We start from the raw sequence: 26,695 nt of genomic DNA, 5'->3' as shown, positions 1-26,695 counted from the left end.
TTAAGGTAGTAGACCACCATTGTGCAATCCAAGTGAATCCAAATTGTAGTCCTATGGAAGAGGAATGCTCTGAAGCACACTACAAACGGCCACAAATTCACTTCCTTCAATACAGTCAACTGTGGCACTAGTTAAGGGATACCATTCAAAACCAGCCCAGCATTATTAGGTAGGAACTCCTCTGAGTTATGGATTTATATTAATTACATTTATATGGAGTTAATTCATGGATCACTATTCTTAAAATTTAATTATATAATAGTGTAAGTCAGGTAACAGACTGCCTTGTGGGGGTCACTTTATTGCACTGATAATTTGGACACAAAGATTAGCTTCTAGATAACATTAAAAATATTTATTGTTTAGTTGCACATTTACAAATATGTAATTATCCAAAGAAGGCACCAAGCCTGGAAGACTACTGTATTTAGCTTGCACATTGATAGAAACTGAAATATACTTGATAACATTCCAAGAGCAAAGTAGCTATATGTATTGGCCTGCTTACTGATATTTACAACTACAAGCATTATTATTATTATTATTATTATTATTATTATAAGACAGAACTGGAGAAAAAATAACAGGCATGCCTCGGTAGATGAACTCCAGGTGAAATTAACGATGAGAACATTATTATTAGGTGGAAGAACACAAACAAAATTTAGCAAAATATTAAGTGAAGCTTAACAAATTATGAATTAAAGTAAGAGAAAGAAGTGACAAGACGCTTACCCTAAAAGACTGCAACAAGTCCTAGAGAATGTATACACACATCAAGCGTAACTTCATAAAGCACAAGCGAATCGTGTTTATGTGCAGAAATATAATAGAGGAAGATGATAACCCTTTTTGATCCCTTAAAGGTGTTTTCAAAACAAGCTCAACTTTACTAAAGAAAACTTAACATAACACTCTACTTACCATAGTCTTCATCTTGATGCACTTTACTCATGTTCTCATCATCATCATATCGCCGTCTAGGTTTGGGCTGGCGAGAATTGGCTGAACTTAACTTTCTGGAAGGCGTGCGTCCACTCGGAACAACACGGCTCATACTCAGCATCCCTGCAATGGCTTCTCTCGTAGAGGGTGATGCTCGACCACTCTCACTACTATTGAGAAAGGGAAAATTACAGTGAAACATTTTTTTAAACATACTGTATACCTGTATGTCTGACAATTTGTTCTTTCTATAAACTACTGTTCCCTGACAGGGTAGCCACATGCAAGCTTCTCTTTAAATACGTACTTCAAAAGGCTTCAATGTTAGAACTTAATAAAGCACTTGAAATATGGGTACATAATTCAACAATCTGGGTTGACTATCAAAGCAACAGGCAAGTCACATTTTTGTGCGTTGTGCTAAAGCACAAAAAATGTTTGAGAAGAGTGAGAACTGTCTTGTGTAGAAGAGTAGAAGGTAGCATTAGAAGCGAGGCATCATCCCTGAATGTTTATAATCCTATTTTCATACAGTACTATCCAGATTTATCAGTTGTGCTTCCCTATTCAAAACTGTTTAGTGTGGTTGATAATTTTGATCAGGCAAAAAAAAAGTAAGTGCTTTGTCAAATGCTACCATCATGTGAAGCAGCTGCATTATCTTAAGAGTTATCATACAGGACAACTCCTTACAAAAAGTGTTACTAGAGGTAGAAATGTATCAAAGACGTTTATCAAGCGTTGGAGCACTCATTGTGTTTTTTAATATCAAATTCCTTTTTAACAAATTTGTGATGTGATTGTATCATGTATGGTTACTCTGCCTCATACTTCTGAAGTTTTGTCTTCATAATTTTCAGTCAAGCTGAGCTACCTGCAAACTAATCATAAACCTCATGTTTTCTCACACCAGACTTGTGCAGACAATTCATTGCCATTGACGATTCATTACTAGGGCATACATTGCACTACTGTGCCCCTTTATCTGCTCCATTTTCACCATCTTTACTCTGCTGTTTCAATAAATATTTTCATACTCAAATTTTTTACCTTACATATAATGTAGTATACATTTTTATCTTGCCCTGCCTATCCCTTCTACTTCCTCTGTGTTCTTATTCATGGCAGCCCTCATTTCTTTCTCACATTCTTGAGTGCAATAACAACATCTGTACTTTTAAGAAGCAAAATCATCATGTACAATTCTTAAACAAATGTTACAGATGCTCCTTTAAAAACCTTTTGATAACTTTTAAGTCAAGTGAAATTATATAATGGAAATGTAACAATTCCATTAAAAGTGGGGAATTCCAGGGGGGCCAAAGTATAAACATTTAAGATGGAAATACTTTTAGGTAACATGTCACTAGTGTGCTCTCAACCACACCCAGGCAATTATACTTAAAGTAATGTGTTAAGTTTTTAGGAGTAGAGATAATGACAGTATAAAACACTTACTCCAAGTCATCCATACGTGCAGGAGAATCCTCATTGAAGTCTGGAGCATACGCAGATGCTCTGAGAAGTTCATCAATACCGTTGTGAGCCGTGTTGTGTGATGGAGCTACTTCCACTTCTTCTGCCACATCCACCGTCTCGCCACATACTACATCTGCCGCAGTCACTAATAAAGATAAAGTACAGTGCTTTAAAACAATACTGTTTAATAATGTATCACACTATTTCTTCTAAAAAAATTTTTATTGGTGCTAGTATCCTTTCATAATAAATGTAATAAGTAATACATGCACTAATTTTTACAAGTTTTAATTATACAGTACTTAATTACACAGTTATAGCCTCAAGATATATTCGGTATTGAAGTCTCGACTTTGAGGTCATAAAAGTCACAGTTTGAATGACTATTTAATTAGTAACAGGAACAAAAGGCCAAGCAATGAATGTAATGAAATGCCCTTTGTCGGGTGGCAAGTGAACTGGCGCTGGTACCATAAATGCTTATACGATGCTTTTCAGAAACACTATTGTGAGGAAATGCTTACTGATTGTGATTTTTCTTTGTGTGCCAGTATGGTCTGACCCTCATTACTCGAGTTTCACTGGCCTGTCTTTCAATATTTGCAAGTTGTGCGGTAAGAGTTATACGCAAGACAAAGGTAAGAGGAACTTCCTTACCATAGGTACCATAGGAATTTCCTTACCATAGGTAAGGAAGTTTCTAATAACTTGGCCTTATAGGTAATAAGGCCAAGTTATTAGGAAATCTATGATCATGGCTTGGAAAGAAAGTTGCTGGCAGAAGTATATGCCATTGGTACTAATGCTTTTTTACATAAAAAAGCAAAGGAATCATATCATATAGTTGTAAATAAAATGGAGAATAGTGGTAGAAAGAGAAGTGATAATACATTGAAACCTTCTAAGCATGAAGATTTAGATGCTGCTCTTTATCAATGATTTACACAGCATTGCAGCCTGAAGCCAACTGCTGGTGGTGGACAGGTGGTCTGAAGCCAAGAGAATGATGTAAACCAAGAGCATCAAGGTCTTCAAAGCCAGTTCAGGAGTGACTATATAAGTTTAACACATGGCATAACAATATAGCTGCATTTTTGCTGCCCCCCCCCCTCCCCTGTGTTTTCAAGTAATACAAAAATTTAACAAATTTATAGTTTTTTTGCATAATTATTTACACAAAATCATTATTTATAGTGTAAATATGCATAAACATGTATTATTTGTTATAAGAAAGATGAGAATGTGATGATAAAAAAAAAAAGAGCAAAAAAAAAAAAAAAATTGGTAAATTTGCCCTCTGTACTATTACCTGTTCTTGAAGTACCCTTAATCATCAACCTCCCATATAAGGTACATGGCCATTAAAATTCTCTCTCTCTGTCTGAAGCCTGGTACTCCCCCCACCCCCCCCCCCCCAAAAAAAAAAGATTCCCATAATCATTACATTCTGACAACTGTATGACACTCACAACTAAGCTTGATCTTCAAAGGCTCTTGGGGTTGGATACGAGCTCCTTTCCGACGTGGATTTTCGTCTATCATGAGACCAGAAGGCTCACGCTCATCACTGTCACCATCTTCGTGGAAGTCGTATACAGATTCATTGTGTGTCTTTATTTCAGCATTATCAGCTCTGTAGAGATACAAAAACTTGTGTTAAAAAGAATGTAACATGTGGTAACACCCATCACATTTTATGATGGAAATTTCCAGAATAATTAAATTAGTCTCAAAGCATTGACAAGACTAGACAAGACTATGTGGACACCACAGCAAAAACTATTCCACCAACCCTACCTAACCAAACATATACTCCTGATAGCCGAAATTAGGAATCTAAAATGTTCTACAATGAGTCACAGAAATAATGGTATGCCAATACCATTATAAGATTCAAAACTAAATGATAATGAATATAAGGAAGACGGAACACCAAGAACTTGGTCTTCGACCTGTAACTAGTGTTACATAATTACACACGCACAACTAAAATGTTAAAGATATCTAAAAGCCCCAGGCACCAACAACTAAAAGGGTGGGAACCAAATTGCCAGATCTCGCTCCCCATAAAGACTGATAATTAAGCACATTTGAAAGAAGGCAGAAAGCTCAAACCCACTAAGCACAGCTAAGTGAATACAGTTAGGCAAGTGCACATACTGTATATGTAATACAAAGCTAATAGCTTTCCTACAGCAAATCCAACAAGAGCAGCCCAAAGAGGAAGACAGCAAGAGCTGATAGAATACATAATCTAGAAATGTTTAGTCTAGAAACATCATGTTCAGGGAGGAAATCGATGATAAAGAGTTCAGTAATCCATGCTCAACAAGCACTAAAGGAAACAAAGGACTGGAATAAAAAGGTATAGGGAGTAAAGCACCGTGGTGAACACAGTCAACCAGTCAAACTAGGAGAAAATCAATTGTACAGTCCTAAGTTAACAGGCTAAAGAAAGATAGAAATGTCCTCATGGAGAATGATAAGAAACTGAAAACTCAGCAAGAAGTTCCATAAGGTTTAAAAAGCAAACCAGAGCGAAGTTCAAACTAAGTTAAGGGTCCCAGTAGTACAGTCGGGTTCATTATCACCTCACAATCAAGAATTCTGGGTTCGAATCCCGGGTGGGACAGAAATGGTTGGGCACATTTGCCTTCACTTAATGCCTCTGTTCACTTAGCAGTGAGTAGGTGCTCAGGAGTTAGTCAGCTTCTTGTGGGGTTGCATCCTGATCTGGGGTCAGTAATTTGGCCTTTGGGGAGGGGGGGGGGGTAAGACTTGATAAAAAGCCAAAAACGTGAATGAATACACTCTGGCTTCCTGTCCCCCGACACAATGAATTATGAATTTTTATAAACACAGGCAACAAAAGTAGAATAGAAATGATATTGAGGAGCATCATGCTGCACGAGGAAGAGATAAGGAGGCATTGATGTAATTAGATACCCAGTACTGTATATCAAAAGTAAAACAAGATATCACAATGACTACTCTAAGTGGCTGGAAGTACTATGTAAACCATAACTGGAGGTCACTATCACACTTGAAATGAGAGCTCTCACATATCTGAGAAATGCAAATATGGTACCAATACTTAAGAATAGGGATAGGTAAATCCTAAAATATAGACTGGTGACTTTAATATACATCCTATATATAGGCTTTACTAATGTAACAGATACACAGGGCTAGTGCTTATAAAGGGACAAAACAGATACAAGGAATTATGTATTACAATTTATGTTTATGAAGCATTAATTTAGCGAGAGGGCTAGTAATGTTGAATTTTCCTTCAGCCTGTTGGATGGTGTTGAATTGTTTGATGGCAGCAGACTCTATACATTGTCTCCTAATGTTGTTTTCATTTTGGTTGAGGAGATTAGCATCTTTGAAGTTCATGAGGTGTGGGTCCTGGTTCCTGTGTGTGACAAGCAGTGTTGGCATTATCAGCACAGTACGCAATATTTCCGTTCATAAATCCTTGCATCTAAGTACTGTAATGGGATGTTTCACAAACATATACTTTGTCACAACTATTAACAAAAACATTATCTACAATTTGAAGTCTACTCTCATCTTGGCATTTGTTTACATTATTGTCTGCACAAAATGCTCTTTGCTGTCAAATCCTAGAGAGTAACTGGAAAGAGGGTTGCATAATATCTGGAAAGGATAAACTTTGTAATGCAGAGGCAGTATGAATTGAGAGTGGCTAAGTCATGTCTGATGAAGCTGATAGTTCTGTAACAGATGTGACTTACATTTTCCAGGATAGAGAAGCCATGAATAAACTGCATTTTCTTAAGACTGCCAAGATGCCTAAGACACCATTCCCAAGATACCATTATATAATACAGATAAGCAGGCAGGAATGCCTGGGAAAGTACTTTACTGGGTTACGGAGTATCTTATACAAAAAAACATTCCTAGTAAACGAGGAAATATAAGAGTGGACATAGGTAGCAAGCAAAGAATCCCAAACAGATTGGCCCTTGGATTCCTGTTGTTTCTGATCTATGTAAATAATCCAAGATAATAAGCTCTCACATGTCCATGTTTCCAGATACTATAATGCAAAACTAATAAGAAAGTTATTGGATAAAAACCCTCACTTGTGTATTTGTGAAATTTATGTAAGGAATTTACACCAAGTCTTTTACACTCTCACTGTGTTAGATAATGTTCCAGTGGTCTGTCGGGTATTTCTCCACAGTGCCGACATTTCCTCTCATCTTCTGGAACTTATAAGCCTATTATCCATGCACATGGGTAGCCAAGCCTGATGTGATGTAATTGTACTTCTGTTGTTCTACTGCTCCCTTTCATCAAAGTAAGTGGTTCGAAGTTGGTTGAAGTCTTGTACCAACCCGCAGATCCTGATGGTGCAACTGCTGTGTTGTGGTCACTGTACATCTTTTGCATTGCTCTGTTTCAAATTACTTTCTTAATCTGTGATAGACTCATGGTATATAAATGTCTATATTTCTTCGCTTAGTTGCAAGTTTTGCAGCTTCATCTGCAATGTCATTTCCTATTATTCCCAGAAAGATATTGGTTGAGGATTACAGACTGCTACTGCAAGACCTAAAGCAACTGCAAGATTTGCTTACAATTAAATTCTAGCAGTTATTTGTATCAAATTAACATGTCATCCAATCTCTGAATTTCTTAAAATCTTTTTTTCTTTTTAAAAACCTTCGCACTGCACATAATATACCAAGATGTTCAACCTGTTGTGCACATCACATCATATGATGTTTTAGGTACATTGCAAAATTTGAAACTACTGCCAGTACACTGAATTCCCAATCAGAAATTGAGGCTTTCAGTAAATATTTGCCATCTTGAAAAGTAACTAATGATTTTTGGGAATTTGAATGGTAATATCAGGGCATGGTTTTTAACAATATAGGAAGACAAAAATTTTGTTTTGAATATTATTTTTATGTGAGCATACAGAAAATGTCTTGTGTAACCCCTTGTACAACCCAAGAGTTAAACTATGATTGGCCTTCATTACAAAAGTCACCGATGTTCCTAATGAAACTGCAAACTAAGAGCTGTTATCCTGCATCAGTTGATCTTAAACCTCACCCTAGAACTCCATTATTTGATGAGCTTATTACTTGTTTCCATTAGGAATAAATTTTGTTTAGTATCAAGTTACTAAGTTACAATCATGATGGTACAGGACAAAAAGTGGGACCAATTGTGTGTTAAGAACCTTTATATGGCAGATTGAGTGTATTTTAAGTTTATCTACATATTGAGAGAACATGTTGCAAATGCTCCATTCTATTTGCCCTTTCATGACAAGACACTTAACATACACGAACACACTGAGGGCGGACTTTATTGGAGGACCAACTAGACATTATCTCCACCAACCACCCCTAAAGATCATAATTTGCTCTTCATATGCACATTTTCTCTCCAATTACATAGATATTTATATTTTTAATTTACGATGAAAAATAATGTTGAAATGTTCAAAACATTCGCATACTTAGCACCATCACGCATATTCTGTTATCGATACAACTATTTTTTTGACATTTATACTCTAGAACATTAAATTGCTAACATTTTGGCACTAAATATAGATATAACATAAAGGTAACTTAGAAAACACAAATATTATAAACACCTGAGGTATCACTGAGTGGGCGGGGCCTCCAGAGACTTGTAGACCTTAAACATTCCAAATGTTTAAATGGCAAGGGGGTAGACCATCAAAGCGTTTGAAATAAATAGACAGGAAATGCAATTATGCTAAAATTGAAGTAGTTAGGAATGGAAGCAGCAACAGCAGCTGATACGCATCAAGACAAACAGAAGCATTTATGCATTACATCACATGTCCCAATTCAGTTCTTACCTATCAGTGACTCCAAGGTATCGAGATCTAGCTCTTTATGCCTCGTCTCCTAGCCGCTTATGCCTGGCCTGATAATTACCTCTCAACATTAACATTTTCATCATATCTTTGTTTAAAGTTGTGGCTGGAATTGGCTTCAACAATCTTTTCCTTCAGTGCAATCCAATTGCTAACCACCTGCACAGGGAGAGAACTTTCAGACGTCTCTGACTCAATTGGGTGTTCACCTTCCGTCGATGTTCCCTTGCCCTACCTCTTTTTAATTTAAAGACTTTCTTTGTCCACTTTGTTTATTTCTCTCAGGATCTTGTATTTAGTAATCATATCCCTCTGTTTCTTCTTCTCTCTCAGGTTGTGAAGGAGAGTTCCTTCAACTTGTCCCCATAGCATAGTCCTCTCAATTCTGGTACAACCTCTGCACCTTCTAGTTTCTATTTATGCTTCACAAGGTATGGGTTCCATGCCAGTGCTGCATATTCGTGTAATGGTCTCACATAGAACGCGAGAATGGACTTGAGAGCCCCTCTTGTTTAGATTCTTTGGTAATGTTCTTAGGTTTGCTAACTGCCTATAGGCTGCAGATCTTGTCCTTGTTCACACAAGCTTCTGGTGTTAGTGTTAGGATTATGTCTACCATCATGTTTTTTCTCTTAGTGTTTCTTGTAATTACCTTCCCCTTATGGTATAGTTAAATACAGTACAGGTTTCATATTTCCCTAACCTATTTTCATTATTTTACACTTATTTGGATTGAAATCCAGCAACGATTTATCTGCCCACTCGAGAAGTTTGTCAAGGTCTTTTTGTAGAAACCTACAGTCCAGTCTTCTTTAGTTCTTACTATCCTCATTAACTTTGCATCTTCTGCAAACAATGACATGTATGAGCTCACTACCTCTGAGATATCAGTTATATAAATTAAAAAGAGCAATGATCTTAGGACAGAGCCCAGTAGAACACCACTTTTCACTCCTCTCCAGGCCGACATATCCTCTCCAATTATGACCCCTTGTTTCTTGTCCATCACATACTCCTGTACCCAGTCCAGTGCCTTCCTGTTATCCTTGCTTCTCTCTCCATCTTGTATAATAGTCTTTTGTAAGGGACTGTATCAAAAGCTTTCTGACAGTTTAATGGCTTGCCAACATTACAAAAGGAAATTAGCTTAAAAGAAACTGTCAAAATTGCTTGAAATCATTAATAATAAAAACTATAAACTAACTGTTACGAACTCGAGTTTAACTCTGACTGTGTTCGCAGATGCTGGTGTTGTGGAGACATCGGAGTCAGTGCTGCCAGTGCGTCCAAATTTCATTCGCATGCCACCTGGATCTACCAACTTGTAGGGATTAATGCCAGGACTATCTGACCAGTCATACTCAGTTCTGGAATAAATTAAAGTACTGTATAACAAAAACATGAAGATTGGTACTAATGTATTGCAAAATTATGTTTAAGTATTATGTATTTAAATTAAATATTGCAAAATTAAATAACAAAATTACTAGGAATTGTTAGTAATAAATTACATCTTGACTAAAATTTACCTTATTCTTTAAATAATTCCACCCCACCCCCTCCCCGCAACAAAAATCTAATGCCTTATTAAAAGAGAGACAACGAGTCCTAAATATTTAAATTTAGGATGGCATTGTCATCCTCCCTAAACTACGTGTATTGAGTCTAGGACGAAAATAGCATTATCCCTCAGCGAAAATGTTAAGAAGCATCCGAATGGAACACTTCAGAATGTGTCCGAGAAGTTAGCTTTAAAAATTTTACAGACTTTAAATACAAACCCTTTGGCTTGATCAGGGATAAATTCCACATACTGTACTTACTTAACATTACTTGGATATTCATTCTTGAACTGAGGATACTCGGGGTCATGAGGTGGAGTTCCGCTCATTCCATAGTCAGAGGATGTAAAACTGAGACCGTATGGGTAGGTTGCTGTCTTAGGAAGAGTTAGTTTAAGTGTACGCTGTTGGTCATCTGTTATGTTAGTAATATCTCTACTTCCAATTTCCACCTGAAAGAACCAAAAATGTATATTTATTCCTCCTTAATATTCTTATCGAAATGAGCAGGCAAAATTTTATAAACATACTGATTCAGAAATTCATCAGGTTAAAATTTTTAACAGAATAGAAAATACATTACGTGTAAAAGCAATGATCTAAAAATTTTAAGAAATACAACAAAGACTATCTTTGGCTCCATGGATATTTATCTATACAGAAATACAGATCATCTATATTTTGTCTATACTGTATATAGATTAGTTTATGCATGATTTTCTGACAAACTTTTTGCCAGTCAATCTTAACTTACAAAGAAAGGATCTTACCTGAGGTGAGTTGACTTTGAGAACTTTGACCTTTCTATCAGGCAACCTTTCCTCCAGGACATTATTAAAGCTGGTCAGGTTAGTATAGTCAATGAAATCATCAGCTAGCACTTTCTTTTTTCTTCGTTTGGACTCGCGCTCAGGTTTAGGAGGGTTTAGAGCAATCACCTGTTTCTCAGCACACCGAATTTCTCTTTGTAGATCTTTGAATAGTTTTAATGGATGAATACCTGGAGGAACTGCCTCAAGTCCACCTCTACCATTCTGAAGAGTAGGGAGAAGTAAATGAGATATGAACTTCAACAAAATGAATACAGTACGGCTAAAACACTTGTATCATTAGTTTTTTCAAGGTTAACTAAAGACGCAAGTCACAACAGCTATATTATTTCATTATAGTGTATAAATATATATTACATCTATCACAGTAAATAAATATTGGGATAAATTCTATATAAAAAAAACTGATAATGAGACATAAATGCAAGTCAGATAAATAATCACAAAATCCACAAGTGGTGGTAGCATATTTATTCCCTTTCTGTCTTGGACATTTTACTCAATGACATGAATATTCACACGCAAACACACACATGCAAATACACACAAGGTGAGAAGCACACACATATACACCAAAAATATAAGCACAAACAGAAAATTAAATAATTACATAATTTAATTGGAAGAGGAATAAAAATATAGATTACCTCGCCTCCCCATTGTCTGAGAGCCGCTGTGAGAGCACGAGCACCAGCTATCATAATTGGTGGGACTCTGGTTCCAGCTGCACCCATATCCCTCAATTCCATCATCAATCTGGAGCCAGCATACCAGCACACTGATTCATAGTGTGGAAATCTAAATTTCTCAGGGGCATTGATTTGTTTTTCTAATTCATATATCCTAGAATAGCAATACAAAATTAATATTAACATACCACAATATTAATTCACAATCCACTAAAAATTCTACATAAATACAATTTTTTCAAATATAAACTAAATGCTACTTCAAGTATCCATCAACACAGATCAGGAGGTGATACCACTGACTACAAACATGACTAATAAAGAGAAACAGGCAAACTGTAACTGATAATTTTTTGTCACAGTAATAAACAAAATTGTATTTCACATTTTTAGCTAAATCAAAGCTGTAATGGAAACTAGTTTGATCACCTTTTAAGGTGTGTTTATGTTGCTCCTGGCCATTCAGATCTACAAGTGATTCCTCCTCCAACATCCATTTGATATAAGACTCTAACCTAAAACACTAAACACAAAATGCACCATCAGTGGGAGAAAGAGCACCCCGTTCCATCTCCCACAGTACTGTTTCCATGGGCAAAGGCCCATTAATGTATAAACCTCATTTTTAAGCATGTATCGACATGAGTTTGTCAGCTTAATTTATCAATGAAACATTATGGAAATAATGTTTAGCTTTATGTAATATTAGCCGAAGAGATAATTCTAATATGAACCAATGATACACACAAAAAAACTACTCGATGTGAAACTTTAATGTTAGAACATGTACTTACTGAAGCTCAAGTTCAATGCTGTGAGAATGAAGGAAATTACCGCCAAACACCAGCGTATCTGTAGGTGTAAGCACTGCGTGAATCCAGCCAGTTGGGATGAACATCGTTTCACCAGCATGCACCACACATCGATAACAGGTATCAACCTAAAGAAACAAGTGAAACAGAGTAAGAAAGCACGTACAGGTACTGTATAATGAAATTTAATAAAATAAAAACAATTATCCTTGCATATGAATGAAGGTGCACGACTGCAGGTATATACCACATACATAAATAAATATATACCTGTTTGTGTGCATACAGTGGGATCCCCATTATCCAGATCCCCTTTTTCCAGATTCCCCAGTTATCTGGAAATATAAATACCCACTTCTCCATCCCCATTTACAGGATGAATGTCTGATTAATTGGGTGCACCTCCAATAACCTAAGAAGTCTCTATGTCACTAGGGAAAAAATACTACAGTATACTAATATTACCATATTAGCCTATCAAAGCTATTTCACCACAAATAAAGTCAAATATAGAAAATACAATGCACATTAATGCGAGCATCCATAAATAATGCCAAAAACTGACAATGTGTGTCACTACAATGACAGACTCCCATCAGTGGCATCCACCAACCCCCTGACAGACTTGCTGCTACCAGTTCACATCTATGTCTTGCCATATTATCCTTATGCACGTCTAAATAACATGGGAGACTGCTGCCAAAATACATTGCCTATTAATATGAGAAATATAAATAACATGTAATTTGTGTGTATATACAGTATGAGATTTTTTTATCCTATACTGTATACCCTTATGGAATGAGAAGCGACATTGGGGTGACTGGGAAGAAAGGCAGGGGATAAGGAGAGTTGAATGTTACTACCATCCAACATTCAATTACTAGTAGCTGCTCTACTGGATATTTCCATGTAATCAATCAATCCATCGATCAGCCGGCACACGCCTGCTGTCCACACCTGGCACCCCTGCTGCCGTCCACACCCGGCACCCCTGCTGCCATCCACACCCGGCACACATACCATATCATAATTCACACAAGTCCCTTTATTGACATATCCTTCATCTTAAAAATGTATGCACTAAATTCTCTCTACCTTTCCATTCAGTTTATAAAATCCCTCCTATGATCTTCTTAAAAGCAACATTATCCTATTATGTTTTGTATTTTGTACAAGATCAAAGAGCAAGCATCAATACTGGGTAGTGAGCACATCAACCTGCTCAGCCGACAACCCTCATAAGCAGGCAATGACTTACTTGATCACCAAAAAACATTTCAGACTGGTTGTTAGCTTTCATCCATCTCTGATACAGAGAGAGATTGGCAGGCGTTGGCTCGATTAAGTAAAAAACTTTTTCTCCCTGAAAAAAAAAAACCAGTAATCAAAATTGAAGAGTGGGAATGTTTTCTCAAAGTTAGACACATGACCACCATCTTTGAAGGAAAAAAGCAGATGGGTACTTATGACAGACTCTATAAGAGCCAAACAAGAAGGGCACTGGCTAAAAAAGAATGGTTGGAAATGGCTACAGGGCAACTATTTTTTAAACACATTCAGTTGTTTAAAGAGCAAATCTCATCGGGAAGAAAGTTGCAAAATTTTGGTGCTGCCACCCAGTGCTTATACATCAGTCAAGTTATTTATGCCCACCTCCAAGAGTTTATATCTAGCATGCTAATTACAACTCTTGATGTTTAAGTGCCTGTCAAATTTCTTCTTAAAGTTGTGGATGAAGATGACTGACTTTCATCTTTCTTTCAGTACATTCCACTTTATTAAACACACATATTGGGAATGTGAATTTCCTTACACCTCTACTACTTGACTGCATATATAGCTTCTACCACTGTCCCCTTGTCCTACCTCCTCTTCATTTCAATAGACTGTCCTTGTCCATTTGTCTATTTACTTTAGCATCATGTTTGTAGTGATGATATTCCCCGTTTCTTCTAAGGTTGAAAGGTCGAGTTCCCTTAACCTCTCATCATTGCTGAGCCTTCTCAGTTCTGGCATTGGTCTAGTTGCAAGCCTCTGTACCCTCTAAAGTTTTCTTCTGTTCTTCACAAGATGCAAATTGAATAGGCAGTGCACATGAATTTAAAGCTACCTTCTTTAGAATTTTTAAGCTGTTCCTGTATTGACCAACTTCCCTCATGCTACTAACAATACCCTGCCCTCATGTGCTTCTGGTTTAAGTGTTGGGATTATATTCATTCCCAGGTATTTTTAATAATTTTCAGTACTTGACTTTCTCTTATGGTGCAAATTAATATAGATCTTCAATCTCTGTTTCCCCATCTTATTACTTTACAATTTGGACTGAATTATAGCTGCCATTTATCTACCCACTCTTAAAGTTTGTCAACATTTTTCTGCAGTACTATAGTGTCCCCTCAGCTCTTAATCTCCACATTAGCTTTGCATCATCTGCAAACATTAACACATGATATTGGGGAGTAGTGTGGCTGGTAGTGGCAGGTAATAGAGAAGTACTTGGCATTCCTAGTGTCACTAATAAGCACTTGCAAGTGACCTTTAAGGGCAATTCTTTCAATTGCAATTCAAGTAAAAGAATTGCAAGCTGGTTCATCAGTGGTGGCTTGAATTACATTCCTTTATTTCTCTCAACACCATTTGCCTAGCATGGCAAGAACCTGGCATGAGGTTGGCATAGGAATATATATATACATATATAGTCCTGGTGAACAATGATGGATCTTACTCATGATTATATAGGTTTCATCCTCTAACATTGGGTTATGAAAATTATAAAATAGTACACAGATAAATTAAAACAAATTTATATAGCTTACCCACAGTACATGATACCAAACAGATGTGCCCCCAAAGTCTATGTGAAAGTCTGTGTAAGAGTTCTCTACACCTATTAGAGCATATTTTGAGACATTAGGGCGAGAAAGAGGTGGACCAGGTGGAGGATCCGTTGGCCACGAGCTGGTCACCCAACACAATTTACGAACAATATATGGCGGCTCCACTAGTTGACTAAGACTGCAATAAAGAAAAAATTAAAGTCAATAAAATAGAGTAATCAACAAAATGAATAATACTTACTAAATATCAATTAAAAGCTCTCAGTTGTTAAGACAAGCCTGAAATTTTAAAGTGTTACAAGATATGTCTCCCGAAGGTGCTTCGTTTACAGAGATGTGATCAAACTTGAAAATGTTTAAGATATAAATATTGATTAATATATAGAAAAGCTTCTTTTCCTATCTAGCTACATAGATCTACTACCGAGTCATTCCTGCCTGAAATTAAGCAAAATAAAAAGTTATCACATTCATGGAAATCACATAAAATACTTGCAAAAAACAAGCTTTCAGGTGCACACAAAATTAACTTTTCTGAGCAGTACACAATGAATGTTGATCCTTAAATCAGGATCCTAATGACCTCTGGTTATATTCTGCTGCAGTCAGGACAGGTCAATACAATGCACACGAGAAGCAGGGAACTTCTCAGTCTCATCAGGTCATACTGGTACTAAGGAGACACTGGAGAATACTTAATCCAGCCCAGACTGAAGATATAAAAAGTGATTTACCCAACACTGAATGCAATGAAACGCCTCTTTCTGGTAGAGCACCAGTGGTTTCCTGAAGCCATCTTGTCGCGACTACTCCATTCTAATTGGTCACATTAGTCTTGAAAGTTTCATTTGGCCTACCAGGAACCAGAGCCAGAAACTGGCCTCCATCACAGAGGTGCAGCGAGCAAATAACAATTCACCACCCCACAGGAAAGCATCCTGAAAGTCAGTGAAGCTTTACAGACAGGTGTGGGGTTCACAGAAAGTGAAGCCTTGAAATAGCCAAATGACTCCACAAACAATTCACACAGAAACTTGTTAGTTCCCACCACAGCTAAAAGACTCGACTGTCTCTGCCATTGAAGAGGATGAGACTTCTAGGGATAAAGTAATTATGAAGATAAATTTCTAAGCCAATAAAGTGTAATTCCTATTATCCTGGTACCCAGTTTCCAAACTCTTGGATGCTCCAGACACACAAATTTCTGGTTTTTAGCCCCATTAACCAGAGCATGTCCTATTAATGGTTGTTAACCCCCCCCCCCCCATTGCTATCTGTGAGCAGCGGTGGATACTAATTTGTACCAACACAATTTTAATTGGTTATCAACATATCACGAGTGTCCTTGTGTGTGAGTGTACTAGTGCGTGAATCATTGATCCATTCCAATTAAAATGCCATTATGTACTGGTATTTTTACCACATGTGCATTACATAATTTTTTATATAATATAAAAATTGCTGAAACTTTCGTCATGCGATCTTTAATTCGATTATCTGAATTTTAAGTTACCTGGTTATCAGGTAGTACCAACTGGTCTGGATAACCAAGGTTGCACTGTACGATTATAACACTTCTGGTTGTAAAGAAAACAGATAAAATCACCACACACATTCCATTCAGCTGGGCTGTAGGGGACTTGAACCGTGGACCCCACGTGTGCAAGGCCCAAGCTCTACTGCCACACTCATGTTCTGCCTGCACTTAGGCTTGTATCGAGCTCCTCCCTAGGTTGAACTACTGACTTTTTGCAGGATGAAACTCATAACAGTTGCCTAATTCCCATGTACCTATTTACTACTAGGTGAACAGTGGCATCCAGTGAAAGGATGTGCTCCCAACCATTTCTGTCCCATTTGGTGATTGAACCAGGGATCCTTGATTCTGAGTTAACACCACTGTGCTACAAAAGGTTGAGCTGGAGGGATTCACTATTGTTAGTGCTACCATTATTTAGCAGTCTGGGCTAGTGACTCAGTAAGTTTTTCAGTATTAAACTAGGGGTACTTTCCTGTCTATATTCTGGATTGGACTGAGCATTCTCCAGCATCTTCCTAGCTCCAATAAGTTCTAGCAGGAACAGCTTGCAAAATTTCCCACTGTGCTGGTGCAGAATGTTCATATGCCCTGACCAAGACAGAGTCTATCCGTATGTCAGTAGGATCTTGCCTTAAGAAACACCCAAGTGAAATAGCTTAAAAATGGCTGACTTACCTGGTGTTTGAAAACTCGAGGCTGATGAGATTAAGGACTGTCGTTCTGGCGGGACTTAAAAAATACTCAATGAATTCATGTAATTGCATCTTGACATCAGTTTGTCTCTGTACATCAATAACATCCACTTCATGTTCTGAGCCTAAAAAAAAAAAAAAAAAAAAAATAAATAAATAAATGTAAGGGCTATGCAGACTGTCGCAATACTGTAATAACATCCCATTATTTAAATATTATGGGTATATCCAGTACAGAATTAGGTCAATACATTAACACTATCTACCATCCATAAGAACTAATATTTATTTTGTCGAGGGCAGGAAGTTTGTGTATACTGTAGTACTGTATGCACTTTAGTCTTATATTGAGATCCCCCAAATGTTGAACTACTGACATTTGCCAAGATGCAGCCCTACAACAGTTGCCCAATTTATGGGTACCAGTTTACTGCAAGGTTAACAGAGGCGTTAGGTGAAAGGAAATGTACCCAACCATATCCATCCTCTTCGGGAATCAAACTTGGAATCCTCAATTGTGAGTCAACAATGTAATGTACACCATCTTCAGTTCACCTAAATTATTGGAACCGACTCAAAGCACTCAAAATGTACTCTCGCGAAAGGAGACGAGCGGTATCATAATAAATACACAGATACTGGAAGACCAGGTCCCAGATATGCACAATGAAAAATATGCACAATCAAAATAACAACCTAGTAGAGTAAAAGATATGGTAGGAAATATACCTGTTCAGTAAAGTCACAACTATAATGATTTGCATAAATCGGTTACAAATAAAGTCTGGGATAGTAATAGTACAGACTATGAATAACTAAGAGGTGTCAATAAAGAGAATGAAACCAGAGGTGGCAGTAATGTAAGCCAACTCCTTTAACAGCCTAAAAGTAGATATATGCCACAAAAAAAAGACTGAAGTTACAGCTTCAGACAACTTCAGTAATAGTTGTAAAATAAAAAAAATTAGGTCCAAAAGGGGGTGGTTACTCCCTACAAACAAAATAAGGTAAAATTATAACAAAAAGTATGCTGTGGACCTCTGGAATGGGATACAGAAAATGCAACCAATAAGATCACAAACTAACAACTATTTACACATTTGCAAACTTACCGACATAATTCTCAACATCAAGGACATTAAAGGAGTCGTGGGGCACGATAAGTTCAAGCCCATTTGTATCTTCAACCAAAATGGGTTTGTGAAACCCATTTGCAATAATATATGGCAGTGTAAGCTGTTGTCCTCTGAGTCTAATAACCACATCTTCAGAACTAGAAAGAAAATACAATTTGTAACATACATCTCTCAATATCACAGCAATCATAACATTGCTGTGAAAACTAAGTTATTTTAACACTTTCATGTGATGGAAGGGTGGAGAAAACAGGATAATGTTGCCCTAAGGGGAAATTTTTATTTTCCTCTTGCAGAATAAATTAAGCAATAAATTTACAAGTACACCAATAGTCAGGCAAAATCATAAACTACACGAGAGCAGTTTACAAAAATTAAAGCTAAAAAAAGAATAAAAAATAAATTAGTCAATATAGGCAAATGACTGTGAAATACCAAGTACACTAATATATATCTTAATCCTTCTGGTGTACATGGTATTCCAATACATCTTGTTCAGTCTTAATTCCTTTTAAGGGGCCCAGTGCAAAATGTATCAACCTTCCTCAAACACACTCAAATTTGTTATGCAAAGTCTACATGATAAATGCTCCAACTTTTCCCAATGGATCATTATCATAACGAACAGAAAATAAAAAAAATAAAATATTAAAAAAATTGAAAAAATTCACAATTTCAAATTAGAATATCTTATTTAAAATGTCACCAATTTTTTATTTTATTCATTATGGGGTCAGAATGGCATATAAAATTAATTTTCTATTAGAGAAAATTTAGTTTGAGAGATAGGTTATTGAGAAAAAAAATCAATGTGGCCATCAAAATACTGTATGAGCAAAATTTAGGCGCAAAAATATATAACTCCTAAAGTTACTGGTTTATGAATAAATGCTCTAACTGAAACCTTAGAACCAACAACTTTGCATATACAGTAGCACCTCGATTAACAAGAGGCTCTATCTACGAGCATTTCGAGTATCGAGCGAGCCACTCACAGAACATTCGTCTCTACTAATGAGCTTTTCCTCGATTAACGAGCGTTTCCGCTGGTTCTCGGACACCTTTTACGACAGCTTTGTTGTTGTTTCGCAAGACGAGATTTCCACATGACGAGATTTCCACATGACGAGCTCAGTGCCGGAACGGATTAAACTCGTTAATTAAGGTGCCACTGTAATATGTAAAAATGGTGACAACCACTCAGAAATTGAATTTTTTACTCAGTTTCAAAGTTGGAATCCTGTTCACACAGAAAAATGAGGGTAAACTTCTTGACAATAAATATAGTACAGTAGTTCAAATTGATGTCATATCTTGTAAATTTTAATAAATATTGCTTGGCATTCGTACTCGGATATGTGAAAAATTGTACGTCAATACATATTGAATTCAAGAAAAAATAACCCACCCCCCCAAAAAAAAATATATATGGATAATTATAATGGGTTAGAGGATATATAAGTATGCTTCATATAAGTGGTAAAGCCCTCATCTAGTCCCCATTCAGCAAAAACAACCTAAAGAGACAAAGAAAATAGAATTTGAAATCTTTGAAAAATTGGGCTAAAAATAAAATTCAGTCACAACTGGCACGTGGATTATTTACATGTTGATCAATTTCATTCCAACTTCACATACTTAGTGACGGGTATGTATTTTCCAAGATGTAAAAGCTACAACAAAATCAAATAAGAAACAAAGGAAAAAAAATGGAGCACAAAGAAATATTGGCATTGGGCAATGTATTTATACAATATTTATTAAAATACAGCAAAGTAACATAATCACTATTATTTTGCCCTCCGGATGGAAATCAACAATCCTAGAAGGTACCAGCTGCATATCCATTTTGTGAACCCTCCTTACTACTACTATTCTTCTTTGTATGTAAGACAGGTGCTTACATCTCTTTATCACAGCATTATCATGAGTTCCACTAACTAGCTGGTGTTATTGTCATCATCAGTACCAATTGCAAACTTTTTATTTTTAAATAATTTAAAATCCATTTCTTAACATATTGCGATGAAATTTTCACGATGCTGATGCCAAATAACATTAGATTTGTTTAACATTTTATACTATATTTCATATTTGGACGAATATATTTTGCACCAGGCCCCTTAACTAGATGCATATACATATACTGTACTTATGCTACTAGCTCTTTCGAAGCGTCATTCAAATTGCTTCTTTTCATGTGAAAAGAATCACATCTAGCAGTCATGCATCAATCCTCCCAAAAAATCCTCCCAACTGATGGTGCTCATCAAACACTGACTCTCATGATGGGTGGTTGTTCAATGCATTTCCCAAATTTTTAGAGGATCAACATACTAAAGCGTGAAGTTAATCGTACAAAGGAGACAGTACTGTATTTAAATTTGTTAAGAATCTTATGATGAAAATTTTATCAAGAATACATACTGTACAAATTTTAAAGTTTAGCAACACAACACAGTTAAATTAACGTAGTGTTATCCTGAATAACTAAAATTAACACAAATTTGACAACAAAATTACAATACACCTGTACATAGTATACTATCCCTGACCACCACCAACTTCTTGCTTATGTTTCTTATTTGTCATATAGCTATTTCCACTCCCTTAACCCATCCAAGCTACTTCAGAAATTAGTTGTCATGTCACGAATACAAAACAAAGTATCCCTACCAGGGATACCTAATAAATACTTACATACCTTGGGAAATGTCTAGTTTTGAGTTCTTTGATAAAAACCTGCGTGCCTGTCTGGACTGGTTTGGTGGCAGCATCTGCCTCAGAGTAATCGTGCCGATGCCAATTTAGACGTGCTTTTACTGAAAGAAGGAAAGATAATATGAGTCTTAATGACAAAAGTATCTTAATCCTTATAACCTAAATACAAAGTATTTCACTGTCTATATTAGACATATTATATATAAAGCATGACAACTACAGGGAGTTCAAAACAAGAGAAAATTCTTCTGAAAAACTTTAAATTTTGTCATTGGCCTGGTAGGAAAAAGGGGTAAAGGGTCCAACAAAATTTTTTACTGGACCAGAGGACATTCACTCCCTCAGGGAGCAACCGAGAAGGATAGCTTAGAAAAATAATGTTATTGTACAATACTGGTATGTACTGTACTTATAATTTTAAAGAAAATATTTAAAATACAGTTTTAAGAAATATGCATTTACATAACAAAACTTGGCTACATATATCAATTTGCATTATTAGTGGCAGACGTAAGTCATTTAAACATTTAATGTTAAAAAAAGACCAGGCCAGAGAGATACAGACCTACTGAACCATATTCAAAGTTTTTTTTTTTTTTTTTTTTTTTTTTTTGAGATATATACAAGAGTTGTTACATTCTTGTACAGCCACTAGTACGCGTAGCGTTTCGGGCAAGTCCTTAATCCTATGGTCCCTGGAATACGATCCCCTGCCGCGAAGAATCATTTTTTCATCCAAGTACACATTTTACTGTTGCGTTAAACAGAGGCTACAGTTAAGGAATTGCGCCCAGTAAATCCTCCCCGGCCAGGATACGAACCCATGACATAGCGCTCGCGGAACGCCAGGCGAGTGTCTTACCACTACACCACGGAGACTGTTATGAAGTTATGAAGTATGATCTCTCTTTTAGTGTAAATAGTTTTTAAATATTTACCTGAAATTAAAAGCAGCTCTCGGTGAGGGCATAAAAACAGCAACTTATGTCTATGCTCAGATTCAATAAATTAAATGTAATAAACATTTCTTAAGACCTACATAACAAAAAAAAATATATATTCTAACAGCAACAACACAAAAGAGCCTATATTAATTGTAAATACTGTAGATGAATACACATGTGTAGCTTACAAACAGATGGCCCATTATATGCTTCACAACGTGGACAGTGAAATCTGTCGATATCTACGGCCTGATATTCTCGTACTCCAACGCATCTGCAATGCAATGAATAAATACATTACCATCCAGCACGCAACGTATGTGGAGAAAAAAGTATTTTACAAAGAAATATCTTAGTTCTGAACAAGCTATTGTACAGTACTTTAAACATGAAATTAAATGAGGCACATGAATTCGGCCAATTGCTAGGAGGCATTCAAGTGTCGCCCAATGTTCAAATATTGATACAGTAGTTCGCAGAGACATTTCCAATCACAAAAAGAATGCCATGGTGTCTTACACTACTGTATCACCATAAACAGTCTGAGTACAGGCTAATCATTGGTATCATAACAACATGTCTTTGTTGGGATACAAATGTGTTCTGTACATAATGCATTCGTAACTTACTAACACTACCTTGCATTTATTTCTCTATTACTAGACCATTTGCAATAATCACTGCCCAACCCGTCCTTGACTCAAGTCCATTACATCCAACAGTTGACCCCCCCTCCCCCAAGATGCATTCACACATTTTTACATTCTGTTCATTCAAAACAGGAATTTTCTCAAATATAAATTAAGATTATAATATATTAGCACATTGTGCATACAGTATATATATATAGGCATAGGTTAGGTTAGGTAAGGTGTTTAGGTTCTGTTGGCAATTATTTGTAGTATGTGGGTGAAGCATGTACAGAGTTGTGGTTCGAACAAAATTTGTCAGTGAAGCACTTGTTTCGTAAGTGTTCGAACGAAATCAGTTGCGAGTCGTGTGTAAACCGTTTTTCATTCATAAACAGGTGGGTTTGGCGGGTGCATGGAATTTCGTTTGGGTCTTTGTTTGGAGGACAGGCTGTCACTGTAACATATAGGAGTTGATCACATGACTGAGAAACTCCTCCTCAACCTACCAAGCCAACACACTTTACAATACTTGAAAGGTGTTAGGTACAGTTGGTTTCATTCTTGACAAACAATCAAGGCTCCTGGATACAAATTCCAGGCGGGACAGAGATGGTTGGGCATGTTTCCTTTCACCCCATGTGAAATTCATTTAATAGTAAATATATACCCAGGAATTAAGCAACTGCTGTACTCGCCTAGTTGTGCCTCCGGGGGTTGAGCTTCAGCTCTTTGGTCCCGCCTCTCAACCAATATATCAATAGGTGCAGAGGTTCCTGTGCCTATTGGGCTCCAATATATGTACACTTAATTATCTATTACCTTCTGCACCTTTAGGAGCTGCAGAAGTCCAGGTGTGGGAGCGTCCTCCGCGGCCTCACAGTCCGCAGCTCAAACCCAATTATTTAGAAAGAGTCAAGGTCAGTGCCTTGGATCACCTGCTGGGGTCACGACGATTTTCAGGTTGACCCCACGAATTCATTCTTCTTATGGAAGCCGTCGTAGCCCAGCTGTGGGTATCCCTCCCTCCTTCCCTCTCACGGTCCTTCCTTCCTTTCCTCCCTCCCTCCCTCTCTCGCTCGCTCCTTCCCTCCCTCCCTCTCTCGCTCGCTCCTTCCCTCCCTCCCTCCCTCTCATGGTCCTTCCTTTCCTCCCTCCCTCCCTCACTCTCTTGTTCCTTTCCTCACTCCCTCCCTCTCTCGCTCCTTCTCTCGCTCCTACCCTCGCTCTTTCCCTCACTACCTCCCTCTCTTGCTCCTTTCCTCACTCCCTCCCTCCCTCTCTTGCTCCTTTCCTCATTCCCTCCCTCGCTCGCTCCTTCCCTCACTCCCTCCTTCCCTCCCTCTCTTGCTCCTTCCTTCACTCCCTCTCTCTCTCTTGCTCACTTGCTCCTTCCTTTCCTCCTTCCCTCTCTCGCTCACACGCTCCTTCCCTCCCTCCCTCCCTCTCTCACTTGCTCCTTCCCTCCCTCCCTCCCTCCGTCCCTCCCTCCCTCTCTCGCTTACTCCTTCCCTCCTCCCTCCATCCTTTTCTCGCTTGCTCCTTCCCTCCCTCCTTCCCTCTCTCTCTCTCTCTCTCTCTCTCTTGCTGTTTCCCTCCCTCCCTCCCTCTCTCTCGCTGTTTCCATCCCTCTCTCCCTCTCTCTCGCTGTTTCCCTCCCTCCCTCCCTCCCCCTTTCAGCCTGGCAACTAATGTCACATGAATCCCCTGCATAGCAGTGGAACTGCCTTTCCTACTCACCCTCAATGCCTCTGTACTGGAAGTTCACCTTAACACCAGCCCAGATGAGTCATCAGTCCTGCCACCTCTCACCTCTCCAAACCCCCCCAGGGTATGGCATGACCTGGTATGACTCTGTGGCAAGCTGAGCGCCTCCGCTAACTGGTAGTTTGCCTTCACAAACAAGCAGTTAGCCACCTTCAACTAGCAGTGGGGAGCCTCAACACAAAGGCCCCACCAGCCACAAACTAGCAGTTTACTAGTAGTGCTTGTTACCACCTTGCGTCAACACCGGACGAGTCTCACCGCCAGACTATATAAAGGGCACCGCCTCTCTACAGAGCCAGTCTCTCTCTCAGTGCTCTTGGATCACCTTAGCCTCCTGCAACACCATCTGCCCTCAGCCTACGTCATGTGCTGGATGTTGTGTTCAGCACACCAGTATACTCTTGTATTAGATTTAAACTTTCCATTTACTTATTTTATTTATTTATTTATTTATTTGTTTATTTATTTTATTAGAAGGCAGCCAAGTGTTCTCAGGTGCCATTTTTGTTCATTAATATTTCAGTAAGTTGTTTTAATTATTTATTTGATGATTTTAATTTGTTTCCACCTGCGACTTAAATACTGCAAGGGCCAATAGTGTAATTTTTTGTTTATGTGATGGAGAGCCATACCACCTTAGTTCAGTATAGCTGCGATACCACAACCCGTCACACTAGTCTTCTGATGCAAGTGAAGGAGCAATATATGAAATATCACTAAATCATATGGAACACCACTAAAGAGTATAGACATACCCTGTTACCACGTATAAGTTAATATCTGACTTTAATGATTAATGGCTCCTAAGAATCCAATCACAAAATACTAGTACATGTATACCTATTGCAAGTCACCATTCCACTTCAAGGTTAGCATTTTTTTTTTTTTACTCTTTAACAAGAGCTGTATTGCCATTTTTTCTTACTTTAAATTACAGGAACAAATCTTTGTGTAAATTTACACCACCAACCAAAACATAAATAATACATTTTTAATATACAAAACTGGTCAATAAAAGGAAGAGAACAAATAAATTATTACTTACCTTGTGGATGAGCAGCATTATCCTTGTTACCCTCCATAGGCAAAATGCAGGCATGCAGCACAGTAGACTGTATGCAATACATATGTTAAACTCCCACACCATGCTGCTGCATACATCAACTGTCAGCAGCCTCATCTAACTCCTCACACACTTGATTTCTTGGTCATTTTTCTCTTTGACCCATTACCACCAGCACTCTCTCTCACTTTGCATTGAGCTCGAAAACCTTAATTTTCTGTCTATTAATACTAGAAACCATACTAGTGGCAATACCAAACTTCTCTGCCAGCCACTTCATTCCCAGGCTTACTCACTCTGTCACTTGATCTTTCTCTTCCATGTTAAGACAACTCGCCTATGCACTACTGGTTTAACCCGAGTACTATACTGCTCATAAAAATATTTTCTACTAACAAATAAAAAATGAAATTTCCAAAGGAAAGTGGGTAAACAGACTTGAGTAATAGAGCTAGGCTACATCACATCACCACAGATAGAAAAGAAAATGTCAGAGACATCCATTTAGCCTACAGCAAGGCTACAGCCACTACAGAAAATAATGGCATCTAGTAGCCTCTCTAAACCATGGGCCTGTAAACTGCCGCACAACAAGATTTGATCTGAACCGCAGTATCTTGAAATATACTGTATATAAATAATATAATTACGGTATTCCCTTCCTTTTTCTGTCACCCACACAACCTGGCAGCTGATACATCTATTTCCTATCCGCCCCACACTCTTTTTCCCATATGACACCAAGCCAAAGTGAATGGCGAAGTCTTATTTTCAATCAATTGCACAATATTTTTTTTTTTTTTTTTTTTGGGGGGGGGGGGGGGGGTTTGGCATTAGTGATGGCACCGTGTTAATTTTGGACACCTTTCACTTGTTTTAAAGAATTTCTTTAAGTGATGCATGTTTATTGTCCTGAGGACCACAAAATTGGACAAATAATCATTTCAGATAAACATTTGTAAAATTTCAGTAAATAATTAATAAAAAATGAATAGCCTGCTTTTCTCATCTGCAGCTAATTTAATGATTCTTTTATCATCACATTGGCTAAGGTCTGACATTTTTATTCATTATACTGTAGTGTGAACAGGGGATTTCTTCATTGGAATCGTCTTATTTTCTTTTTGTTCTGAATCATATCATGCCAATT

General features: G+C 37.4%; 1 protein-coding gene across 3 annotated transcripts in view; it reads right to left on the bottom strand.

The window, feature by feature from the left end:
• LOC138353985 (lysine-specific demethylase phf2-like) overlaps positions 1-26,695 on the bottom strand; it is a 35,710-nt gene that overhangs the window by 7,126 nt on the left and 1,889 nt on the right. Inside the window, exons 2-16 of one of the 3 annotated variants that reach the window (XM_069307640.1) lie at positions 22,275-22,360; positions 21,126-21,243; positions 18,398-18,558; positions 17,269-17,410; positions 15,033-15,231; positions 13,475-13,579; positions 12,196-12,341; positions 11,360-11,555; positions 10,653-10,916; positions 10,144-10,334; positions 9,535-9,687; positions 5,660-5,842; positions 3,894-4,057; positions 2,404-2,569; positions 925-1,115 (exon numbers count right to left, since the gene is read on the bottom strand). In XM_069307640.1, coding sequence (XP_069163741.1) covers positions 925-1,115; positions 2,404-2,569; positions 3,894-4,057; positions 5,660-5,842; positions 9,535-9,687; positions 10,144-10,334; positions 10,653-10,916; positions 11,360-11,555; positions 12,196-12,341; positions 13,475-13,579; positions 15,033-15,231; positions 17,269-17,410; positions 18,398-18,558; positions 21,126-21,243; positions 22,275-22,360 — 2,465 coding nt within the window. Of the gene's footprint in view, positions 1-924; positions 1,116-2,403; positions 2,570-3,893; positions 4,058-5,659; positions 5,843-9,534; positions 9,688-10,143; positions 10,335-10,652; positions 10,917-11,359; positions 11,556-12,195; positions 12,342-13,474; positions 13,580-15,032; positions 15,232-17,268; positions 17,411-18,397; positions 18,559-21,121; positions 21,244-22,274; positions 22,361-26,695 lie in introns of all 3 variants that reach the window. The other 2 variants (XM_069307642.1, XM_069307641.1) reach the window with 2 other exon arrangements.

The sequence above is a fragment of the Procambarus clarkii genome, chromosome 60 (assembly GCF_040958095.1).
Source record: "Procambarus clarkii isolate CNS0578487 chromosome 60, FALCON_Pclarkii_2.0, whole genome shotgun sequence".
Lineage (NCBI taxonomy): Eukaryota > Metazoa > Arthropoda > Malacostraca > Decapoda > Cambaridae > Procambarus > Procambarus clarkii.
The sequence above is the reverse complement of the archived record's forward strand: the minus strand, read 5'-3'. Positions and strand labels throughout refer to the sequence as shown.